At 57.8% G+C, this 10,227-nt stretch overlaps 2 protein-coding genes and 1 long non-coding RNA gene across 8 annotated transcripts; 1 reads left to right on the top strand and 2 right to left on the bottom strand.

Annotated features, from left to right (window-relative positions):
- Positions 1-144: 144 nt before the first annotated feature.
- On the top strand, positions 145-8,410 carry YIF1B (Yip1 interacting factor homolog B, membrane trafficking protein). Of its 6 annotated transcripts, none has more exons than XM_081273322.1 (8): positions 145-276; positions 4,838-5,076; positions 5,150-5,254; positions 5,369-5,447; positions 5,574-5,631; positions 6,484-6,639; positions 6,719-6,812; positions 8,092-8,410. In XM_081273322.1, exons 1-8 carry the CDS (start codon positions 231-233, stop codon positions 8,245-8,247), a joined length of 933 nt encoding a protein of 310 aa, XP_081129448.1. In that variant the 5' UTR covers positions 145-230; the 3' UTR covers positions 8,248-8,410. The 6 variants fall into 6 exon arrangements, with proteins under 6 accessions (XP_081129448.1, XP_081129452.1, XP_081129447.1 ...); XM_081273321.1 differs by having other exon boundaries at positions 147-285; XM_081273324.1 differs by having other exon boundaries at positions 260-398.
- On the bottom strand, positions 336-3,601 carry LOC308637143. The gene is made up of 3 exons (XR_014019566.1): positions 3,078-3,601; positions 710-902; positions 336-466 (listed from the first exon to the last, which is right to left on the bottom strand). It is a non-coding gene; the product is annotated as an uncharacterized lncRNA (long non-coding RNA).
- A 128-nt stretch (positions 8,411-8,538) lies between the features above and the next one.
- Positions 8,539-9,367, bottom strand: LOC308637134 (immortalization up-regulated protein). Its single transcript, XM_081273339.1, has 4 exons — positions 9,208-9,367; positions 8,998-9,110; positions 8,780-8,848; positions 8,539-8,675 (listed from the first exon to the last, which is right to left on the bottom strand). The coding sequence occupies exons 1-4, from the start codon at positions 9,227-9,229 to the stop codon at positions 8,541-8,543; spliced, it is 339 nt and encodes a 112-aa protein (XP_081129465.1). The 5' UTR covers positions 9,230-9,367; the 3' UTR covers positions 8,539-8,540.
- Positions 9,368-10,227: the final 860 nt, after the last annotated feature.

The raw sequence follows: 10,227 nt of genomic DNA on the forward strand, positions 1-10,227 counted from the left end.
GGCCCCGCCTCCCTAACGCTCAGGTCCCGCCCCTCTCCTTACGCCGGAGAGCCCCAGTTCCCGCCTCTTACGTAAACCCCACCTCACTCGTCCACGCCTCCGTGAGAGAGAGGGGGCGCGGCCATCTGAGCAATCTTGAAGCCCATTGGCTGTCGTGTCACCGCTGGGGCGTGGCTACGGGAGCCGGGCGGCCACGTTACGAACTGCGGCTGAGGTGGCGGCGGCAAAGGATGAACCCGGCAGGCTTGGCGGCGGCGGCGGGGACGCCCCGGCTGCGTAAGTGGCGTACGTGGCTGATCGAGGAGTTCGGGCGGGCGGGGGCGTGGCGGGGCCGCGGCGGCGGTTGGAGAGGTCACTGCAGGTCGGAGGTCACGAGATTGAGGATCTGGAATTTGGAGGTGTGCACAGCGCAGGGATGCCAGGTCCGGGTAGGGGGCGCATTGTGGGTAGATTCTTTAGGAAACTGCTGTGGACGAAAACGACTTGGAGTAGGATATTGTGTGATGTGCGGAGAAACGCGACTTTCATTCATTTGGAGTTAGCGGTCTGCCTTCCCCTGCTCCCCACCCTTCCGTGGCTCCCCAGTGCCCACGAGCTGTCGCCCGTGCTTCTTACTACGGCCTTCAGGGCCCTCCGTGAGAGGATCATGTTCACGCTCATTTAAAATTGAACTTGTACTGATTGTACTGTTAATCTCCTTTTTTCCCACCTTTGAATTTGTGTCTCTCAATTCCTCTTCATCTCCATATGAGCGCAGTGCGTTTCATTTCTTCATTCATCATAGCTTGCCTAAGCTCCCCCGTGCCATGCTCTATACTGGGATTTGAGTACTCAGAAGTAGGTCTGAGGACTCTGGTCCTTGCTGTCTTAACAGCTCAGAATTCAGTTGAAAGGCAGACACACTAAAAAGCAAACGAAGCAACAAGATAATTTGGGGAGTAAAAAGAGCTATAAAGAGAATAATCCTCGGGCTGGGGTTGTGGTGCAGTGGTACAGTCAGTGCTTGCCTCGAATGTGTGAGGCACTGGGTTCCATTCTCAGCACCACATAAAAAATAAAGGTCCATCAATAACTAAAATGAGGGCTGGGGATATAGCTCAGTTGGTAGAGTGCTTGCCTTGCATGCACAAGGCCCTGGGTTCAATCCCCAGCACCACACACACACACACGCACACACACACAAATATATCTAAAGTGAATAAAATAAATAAAATTGAAAGAAAAAAGAATAATTTGCCCCAGGCACACCTTTAATCCCTGTACCTATAATCGTAATGAGGACAGAGTCAGGAAGATTGAAAAATGAAGGCCAACCTGGACACCTTAACAAGCCCTGTCTCAAAATTTAACAAGAAGGGCTGGAGATGTAGATCAGTGCTCTAGGTCCCAAGTTTAATCCCTAGTACTGGGGTTGGGGGGTACATAGTCCAGGATGTGACGGGTTGAGGAGGACTCTTGGGGGAGAGGGCAATGTCTCTCCACCTCTTCAACCTTTGGTAAGTTCCTGGCTGGCCCAGTGGTGTGAGATGCAGGAGATAACGCCAGTGTCCAGAGAGCACTTGTTCCTGCCCTCATGGAGCTGCTAGTTACAGAGCAGAAGTGGCAGCGGGAAGTAATGGAGATGTGATGAGAGCAGCGCAGAACAGGGATGGGAGGCAGAGGGGGCTGGGCCGGGATGGAGGTGTTGGCAGGAGCCCAGAGGAGGCCTGGCCTGGGGGTCAGTGCAGCTTCTCTACCAGAGAGGGTACATATAATGATGAGTTATCCAGGAGGAGACTTGCAGGAGTGGGGAAGGCACTGGAGGCCTGCACTGAGGACACAAGTAGGTGAGTATCTGCTTAGAAACTGAGATGTGCACTCCGAAGGGAGGACAGAACAGGCGGGGCTCCTGCTTTGTACCAGGACTCGGGAGACCTGTGAGAAGGAAGCCTCTGGGCCAAGGACTGGGTGTGATATTGGCAGGGGCCGAGAAAGGAAGTGCTCCCAGGTGACAGTATTGCACATCCAAAAGCCTGCAGGGCAAGGGGCTGTGTGGACAGGGCCTGAAGAGACCATTGTGGCTAGGACAGAGGTGTCTGGCAGAGCTGGGTCACACAGGGCCATTCCATGTTTGGAGCTGACTCTCAGCACAAGGGGCACTGATCTTAGGCAGAGGACGTTGTGGCTTGCTGCGTGCATTTGAAAGGTTCACTGGCTGCCCATTAGAGGGAGGTTGGTGGAGCTAAGACAGTGCTCTACCGGGGAAGACATTTAAATCGGGGGAGGTGACAGAGTCAGAGAGGGGGACCTTGGGACATAGTGTGTGAGAACTAAGGAATTGTTGACTGGTTGTGAGGCAGAAGGGAATCAAGGTTTGGACGCTGAGGTCAAGACCCAGGGGCAGGCAGCCAGAGGGAATTCTGGGAAGAGGTTAGACCTGGATCTGGTGCCAATGGAAAAACAGCGGCTAGAGATTGAGCCCAGAAAGCGAAGGCACCCTGTGGTGGTCAGAGCTGATTGTGGATTGTGGATGGGATTGCTGTAGGTGAGAGGCAGAAGACAGAGTAAGGATGGAAAATTGGGTCACACATTTCAGGGAGGGACCACTCGGGAGCCTGTGAGCTCCTGGAGGCAGGAGTGGTTCTGTCCTTGCCCCGTGCTATGTGCGCTGTGCCCGCAGCAGGGCCTCTCATGCAGGCTCTGCTCCGTGGATGCTTTCGAGGTCTGACAGATTTGAGAAACAGGTGCATGCAGTGTCGCAGAAGCCACAGAGTTGGAGGTTGGCATTTGGGGCAGTGACACCAAAAGCTTCCAGGGGATCGAGTTAGATAAGAGTGGAACAATGACCTAGGCCTGTGACAGCAGAACCCCACATACCCAGTGCCAAGGGAATGACAGGGAGGGAGGAAGACTCGCCCTGAACTTTTAGGAAGTCACTCGTCTGGCCAGAGGTGAAAGGGAAAAGGGAAGGAGGAAAGGGGGAAGGTCAGGGCCAGTGCTGCTTCCTTCATGATTAAAGAGACCTGGTCTGTGTGTTTAGGCTACTGAGGAATTGAGAAGAAGGGGCTAGTGCCGGGGCTCGGTGGCAGAGCACCTACCTCGTGTGCGAAGGCCTGGGCTCCACCCCAGCTCTGCAGAGGGGGGAAAAGGAAAGAAAGAAAAATTTAGAGGAAGAGCTGGGGGTCTGATAATAAGGAACATGGTTTTGTGCAGCTGAGCAGTTTGTGAGCTGTCACTTTGCCTCACATCAGCCCTGCACGGGGGCCGGGGGGCGGGGGAGACAGTTAACTCCATTCTACAGAGGGGAGAACCCAGGGATAGAGGAGGCTGTGACATGGATAATTGATTCTTCTCCCGCATCCCAGCATGGCCTTACCTCCTGTCCCCTGTACCCGAAGCAGTGCCTGGCGTGTAGCAGTTCTCAGCAAATGTCTGCTGGGTGGCACTGCTCAGTGGCCAGGAACAGGAGCCCAGGGCCAGGTTGCTGGTCTTCCACCCCCACAATCCACCCCACTGCTCAGCGTTGATTCTTCCACTTCCTCACCACCTCCAGCAAGTCCCCATCCCTCCTACCTGGGAGATGTACCCAGAAACAGCCCATCCCCATACCCCACCCTCTGGGGTCCTGCCACCACTTCCCTCTGGGCCACCTCAGCAGTCTCCTTTTCCTGCCCATGTTCCTCCCCCCCCCCCATGAAGCCAGAGGGGACATTTTGTGGAGTTGTGTGCGTGTGTATGTGTGCATGTGCTGCTTAGAACCCAGGGTCTGGTGTGTGCTGGGCGAGGACTCTACCACTGAACTCCACCCCCAGCCCTTTTTATTTTTTATCAAGTCAGGTCTTGTTAAGTTGTCCAGGCTTGTCTTGAACTTGGGATCTTCCTGCCTCAGGGTCTGAGTCATAAGGATTACAGGAATGTATCATGGTGCCTATCTGTCATGGTTTAATCATTGTCATCTTTGCCAGAGAGATCTGGTCTGGACTCCATGCCAGTCAACTCTGTTTGGTCCTTTCATGAGCCATGTTGCTCTCTGTGCCTTGGTTTCACATCTGTCAAATGGGGGTGGCCATTTTTTCACACTGAGCACCTGCTTTAGCTCTGAGGTTCAGCTGTGAACATGGTGAAGGTCCCCACCCCAGGGTCTCGCAGTCCAGTGGGGAGACAGTGAGTAAAATAAAGAAAACAGCTGATCGGTCAGCTGGTGCCGAGTTCCGTCAAAATGAAGTAGGGAAGGTGGGTCAGGTACCACCCCAAAGGGAGGTACAGCTGTGGGCGGGGTGATCAGGGAAGGCCCCATCTGCAGGCGGAGAGGGGGAACTGTGTGCGCATGGTGGGGAGAGCATTCCAGGCAGAGGCACAGCTAGTGCAGTGACCCAGAGGTAGGTGTGTGCCAGGTAGGTGGCAGGTATGTCTGGTGAGCATTGAAAGGCCAAGGTGGCTGGACCTGAACCACTCTTCCTGAGTGAGGGAGAGCGTGGGAGACAGGGACAGAGCCCTAGTTTATAAAAGGTTTGGTGCGTATTAGACCCCAGAGTAGCTGTCCATGTCACTATCATTATTTATTATTTTGTAGATGAGTGGATGGGTGACAAAGATGGATGGACGGATGATGGGTGGGTGATAGGTAGGTGATAATGGACGGGTAGATAGGTGACGGATGGGTGGGTAATGACAGATGGATAATGGAGGGATGGATGGATGTGGAGGGGTAGATTGGTAGATGGTAGACAGATAGGCAGAGCCTGCGCCTGAGAGCCCATGTGACATCAGCACTCTGCTGGTGACCCCAGCCCCTGATTTGGCAGGAGCAAGAAGGAGAGCTGCAGAATGAGTGAGCGTCCACTCTCTTCCCCTGTAGCCTCGAAGCGGAGGACTCCGGCCTCCCCGCCGGGCATGGCCGACCCCCACCAACTTTTTGATGACACGAGTTCAGCCCAGAACCGGGGCTATGGAGCCCAGCGGGCACCTGGTAGTCTGGGCTACCCCAACACCTCTGCCTCCGCACAGGCGGCCTTCCTGGCAGATCCTGTGTCCAACATGGCCATGGCCTACGGGAGCAGCCTGGCCGCGCAGGGCAAGGAGCTGGTGGACAAGAACGTGAGTGGACTGGGGCTGGGGTGGGGGGACAGCAGGGGCTGTAGGGTCTCAGGCTTGAGCTCTGCCTCCGCAGATTGACCGCTTCATCCCTGTCACCAAGCTCAAGTACTATTTTGCTGTGGACACCGTGTATGTGGGCAAAAAGCTGGGCCTGCTCGTCTTCCCCTATCTGCACCAGGTTGGCACTGCGCTGCCCGGCGGTCGGGGTCGGGGTCCCCGGGTCAGCCGCTGTAAGCAAGGCGGGAGGAGCCCTGCTCTGGGGATCCTGCCCGCTCCCCCTTTCTCCCCACAGGACTGGGAGGTGCAGTATCAGCAGGACACCCCAGTGGCCCCCCGCTTTGACGTCAACGCGCCTGACCTCTATATTCCAGGTTTCACCCTGCCCAGCCCTGCCCACACCCCCCTCCCTCTGGCTGGGCACGTCTCCGGCAGAAGTTTGGGTGCCAAGGCCCCAAATGGCCCTTCCTCTGATCGCTGTCTTGTGTCTTCTCCTACAGCAATGGCTTTCATCACCTACATCTTGGTGGCTGGCCTTGCACTGGGGACACAGGATAGGTAAGGGAGTGGGGTGGTCTTGGGGACCAAGGCACATCAGGGAGGTCTCAGTCCATCACCCTCACTGTCCCCTTGCCTCCCCTCTCTTTCCCAGCCACATGCAGCCCGTCACACCCTCTAAATCCATCCTTCCTCTTCGCCTCCACCTGAGATCTGTCCTCTTCCTCACTCTCCTGAGCATGCTGCCCCCGCCGCCCTCACTCCAGGGGCATCTGGGAGGGTTTTACGTGAGCTGTGGGCTGGGCCGCACCCCTCCCTGACCCATACAGCTGCCAGCAGCCCCCGAATTGAGCCCCAGCTCCTCAGCCTGGCATCTCCCTCCCCTTTGCTCCCTCTGCCGTGCCACTCTGTCCCTTTCCACTCCAGAGGGCCTGGTGCTGCCCCAGGGCCTGGGCACTTCTGTTACTTTGGCTCAGAAGGCTCCTTCCCTATGTCACCTGCTCATGCCTCACCCAGCATTGACACCTCTCCTCCAGAGCGAGCCCCTGTCTTTCCCTCATAGTCCCTTGTCCTTTCCTTTGTGGCACTGAAAACAACTGTCATTAGAAGCAGTTGATTAATTTTTGAGCCCTTCTCTGACCACTGCTTACTCCTTCAGACCTCAGCTTAGCTGTCCTCTGTTCTGGGAAGCCCCTTCTGCCACCCCTTCCGGCCTGTGTGCCACAGCCCCCTGTGAGTCACACCTGTGATTGACCCTTGTGGGTGTCACTGCCTGGGAACAAACTGGAATCCTGGAATGGGATGTCTAGGAGGGCAGGCCCAGGTCCCTCTTGGTCACTGCTGGGCTGTCTCTGGGCCAGTGCTCAGGGGGGTTCTGAGCCAGCAGCTGAATGACAGAGCTCGGTCCCACAGGTTCTCCCCAGACCTCCTGGGCTTGCAGGCAAGCTCAGCACTGGCCTGGCTGGCCCTGGAGGTGCTGGCCATCCTGCTCAGCCTCTACCTGGTCACTGTCAATACCGACCTCACCACCATCGACCTGGTGGCCTTCCTGGGCTACAAATATGTCGGGTGAGTACCCCCAAACCTGCTTGCCAGCCCCGCCCTTGGGCCCTGTCCTCAAACCAGCCTCCATTCTCCCTCTCTCCAGCATGATCGGCGGGGTTCTCATGGGCCTGCTCTTTGGGAAAACTGGCTACTACTTGGTGCTGGGCTGGTGCTGCATGTCCATCTTCGTATTCATGGTGAGCTGGGGCTCAGGGTGGGTAAGGCTGAGGACACAGGCCTCCTGGACATAGTTGGGCCCTGGGACATCCAAGCAAAGGATGTCAGAGAAGGAATTTAGATGAGAGCTGTTGCCAAACTGAGGGCCATGGAGTGGCTACCCCAGCCTGGGTCAGGAGGGCTTCTTAGAAGAGGAGGTATCCAAGCTGGGTCAGGCAGAGCCGCAGGAGCCGGCATTGGGGCTGCGGTGAGGATTCCCACCCAGGCTGGGGGCTGGGTCCCCACCCTTCCCCTTATGTGGGGAACTTTCCCACCAAAATGTCCCTGGAAGGAGATTCTCTAAGAGCCCTTCCACCTGGAGTGGGGGTGCTGGCAAAGGGCCCTGGCTTGGGTTGACCCGAACTTCATGCCTCAGATCAGTTCTGGGGTTAAACCTCAGTTTCCCCTTTTATAAAACGGGATGGTGATGTCTGCATGTCAGGGTGCTGGGAGAGGTCAGAGCCCAGGGTGCACATGGGGCGCAGGGCTACTGGGCTGTAAATGACCCGTGAGCAGATACGATGATGTCACCATTTCAAAGTTAAAAGAATGCATTTCAAATATTTTAGAAAATAGCATTTCTAGCTGGGCACATTTCTAGCTGTAATTCCAGCTACTTAGGAGGCTTAGGTGGGGAGATCTCAAGTTGGAGGCCAGCCTCAGCAACATAGGGAGACCCCATTTAAAAAAAAACTGAGGTGGGGTGGGGGCAGCCTTAGGCATATGGGTCCCACCTATAATCTCAGTTACCGGAGGCTGAGGCAGGAGAATGAAGGCCACCCCGGACAATAGTGAGACCTTGTCTCAAAAAGGTTGCTAGTATAGCTCGATGGTAGACTGGGTCTGGGTTCAGTCTGGGATTGGGGAGGCAGGGTTGGGGATCTAGTTTGTCTTTAAAAATGGTCATCCCGGAGGGTACCAGGTGTAGCACGGAGGGTGCCTTGTCTAGCACGTAAGAGGCTCTGCATTTGATTTCAGCACCAAGAGGGGAAAAAACCGTGGCTGGTAAAGTGTCTTACTGGCATTTGAGTCTAGAACCCTCATTTTTGCTCACGGGCCCTGCTGGAGTTGCAACTCGAGGCTGCAGAGGGGCAGGAGCTTGGCCCAGGCTGCGGGTTCTTGTGGGCAGAGGCTAGAAGTCCGCTTAGTCCTCCCACCGCCCAGTCCTCCGGCCGCTTAGTCCTCCCACCGCCCAGTCCTCCGGCCCGGGCGGGTTGGTGGCGAGGGTAAACCCAGCGCCCGTCTCCCCTCCCCTCCCAGATCCGGACGCTGCGGCTGAAGATCCTGGCCGAGGCGGCGGCTGAAGGGGTACCGGTGCGCGGGGCGCGGAACCAGCTGCGCATGTACCTGACCATGGCCGTGGCGGCGGCGCAGCCCCTGCTCATGTACTGGCTCACCTTCCACCTGGTGCGGTGAGGGCGCTCGCGCAGCCGCCCGCCCGCTGCCGCCGCTCATCTCCGCCCGCCTTGGGCCGCCTTTCCGGGCAGGGCCGCCGCCCGCGCCCGCCCGCGCCCCTCTCCCCGCCGAGGTGCTGAGATCTCCAGCTGCACAGCGAAACAATAAAGCCTGATGGACTGGGGCCGCCTCCGTCCGCCTCCGTCCTTGGGACGCCGGGCAGGGGCCTGGCCGCCCGGCAGGGGGCAGCGCCGGGCCGGGGAGCGGAGTGACGGGCGGGAGTCAGACACAGCGCCACCATCGGGAGGGTTTAATCAGTGAGGGGACTTATTGCCCTTCTCCTTCTTGCCCTTCTCCTTCGTGTCCTTCTTCTCCTTTTTCTTCTTCACCTTGAGCTTCTTGGCCTGGCCCGGGGTGGCTTCGTGCTGCTTGGCGCCCGCAGCGTGGCACTGTGGGCAGCAGGTGGGAGGGGAGATGTCCAGGCTGTCCTGGGAACGGTCCCGCCCAGCGCTGACCCCCACCCTGGCCTGCCTGGGCCGGGGCAGCCCTTTACCTTCCCCTCGGCATCCGAGTCGCTGGAGGAGCTACTGCTGCTGGAGTCTGAGGAGCTACCATTGCCATGCTGGGGGACAGGGATGACAGTGAGGGCGGGGAACCCCTTCCCAGACCCCCACCCCAAGACGGAAAGCCGAGGTGCCACAAGGTCTAAGGACCAAAGTCGAAGCCAGGTCGCCCCCATCCCCCTGCATGCCTGGTGGCGAGGTGACTTACCCTTGGTTTCCGAGGTGCCCCCGCCTCTGGCGGGCACTGAGCCTTGGAGGGACCGTGCCTGGGGTCTCTCACCTGGCCTGTCCCCGCTGGCTTCTTGGAATTAGAGTCCAGGGCTGCGACACAAATAAAGTTGGGTGGGTTGGGGGCTATCGGAACCCCCGGCCCGCTGAGCCTGCCCCCGCCCACGGGGATCCCCCGCCCGGAGCGCACCTGTTGCCAGGTTGAACTCCATGGTGGCGAGTGAAGGTGGGTCGGAGGAGCGGGCAGTGCCCGCAGGGAGAAGGAGGAGCGCCCAACCTGTAGCCCCAGGAATTCGGAGGAGTCCCACCCTCCCAACCTTTGTCCCTGCAGCAACTAGGTCCTGACTCACCGCCCCTCCCTGGCCCCACCCACACTTTCCTCGGTAGGGAGGCGGGAGGCGGACAGTTGATTGCCTGTTCCGGATCCAGGCCACCGGTGGACGGGCTGGGGTCGGGGCGTGTCGGGAGCTGCAGGTTTCTGGGGAGAGGATGGAGGGCTGTTGTGAGCTTCCCCTCAAAAGATCGGATGGCTGCCCTGGAGGGATGCCCGTGCAGGCCGCCGGGGTCTTCACTGTTTAACTGAGGCTCACAGCCCCTCTCCCGCCTGGAGAGAAACTGGCTGGGGTGAGGCGCCCAGGTCGGACGGGGCCTGTCCATTCCAGGCCCAGCTGTGTCAGCAGCAGAGAGACTTCCAGAAGGTTGTTTCACTCCCGGCCTGTGAGTGACAGCTGCCGCTGGGGCTGTGCGATCTGGGTGGGTTGGTTTCCTAGACTAGAGCCTGGCACAGATGGAATAATGCACATGGAGGATGTGATGTGGTGCCTTTAGTTTTGTTTTGAATAAAGGCAGGTGTCTTAGCTTGGGCTGCTATAACAAATACACCACAGATCCAGGCTGGGAGTTAAAGACCAAGGTACTAGCTGGTGTCTAAGGGCCACTTCCTGGCTTGTGAACAGCTGCCTTCTTTCTGCCTCCTCAGTGCCCCAGAGCAAGATCTAAGGACACTAACCCCATTCCTGTGAGCTCCACCCTTCTGATCTCACAACCTCCCTAGAGTCCCACTTCCAAATACCATCACGCTGGAGACTGAGCTTGAGCAGCATAGCAGCATCCAGCCCAGACAGCAGGCCCTGTTACTACTTATTTTCAGATAGAAAGGCCGAGGGAATCACAGTAAGATGCAGGGCGAACAGGGGTTCAGGCTCTGGCA

The sequence above is a fragment of the Spermophilus citellus genome, assembly GCF_964194105.1.
Source record: "Spermophilus citellus genome assembly, chromosome: 18".
Lineage (NCBI taxonomy): Eukaryota > Metazoa > Chordata > Mammalia > Rodentia > Sciuridae > Spermophilus > Spermophilus citellus.

Bases quoted from the DNA above. Each gene is read 5' to 3' on its own strand.
- YIF1B (XM_081273321.1), top strand. From the start codon at position 231: ATGAACCCGGCAGGCTTGGCGGCGGCGGCGGGGACGCCCCGGCTGCGT. The intron at 286-4,837 runs GTACGTGGCTGA...CTTCCCCTGTAG, and splicing joins GCCCCGGCTGCGTAAGTGGC to CCTCGAAGCGGAGGACTCCG. The intron at 6,640-6,718 runs GTGAGTACCCCC...CCCTCTCTCCAG, and splicing joins CTGGGCTACAAATATGTCGG to CATGATCGGCGGGGTTCTCA.
- LOC308637134 (XM_081273339.1), bottom strand. From the start codon at position 9,229: ATGGAGTTCAACCTGGCAACAG. The intron at 9,111-9,207 runs GTGCGCTCCGGG...TTTGTGTCGCAG, and splicing joins GGAGTTCAACCTGGCAACAG to CCCTGGACTCTAATTCCAAG. The intron at 8,676-8,779 runs GTAAAGGGCTGC...TGCTGCCCACAG, and splicing joins ACTCGGATGCCGAGGGGAAG to TGCCACGCTGCGGGCGCCAA.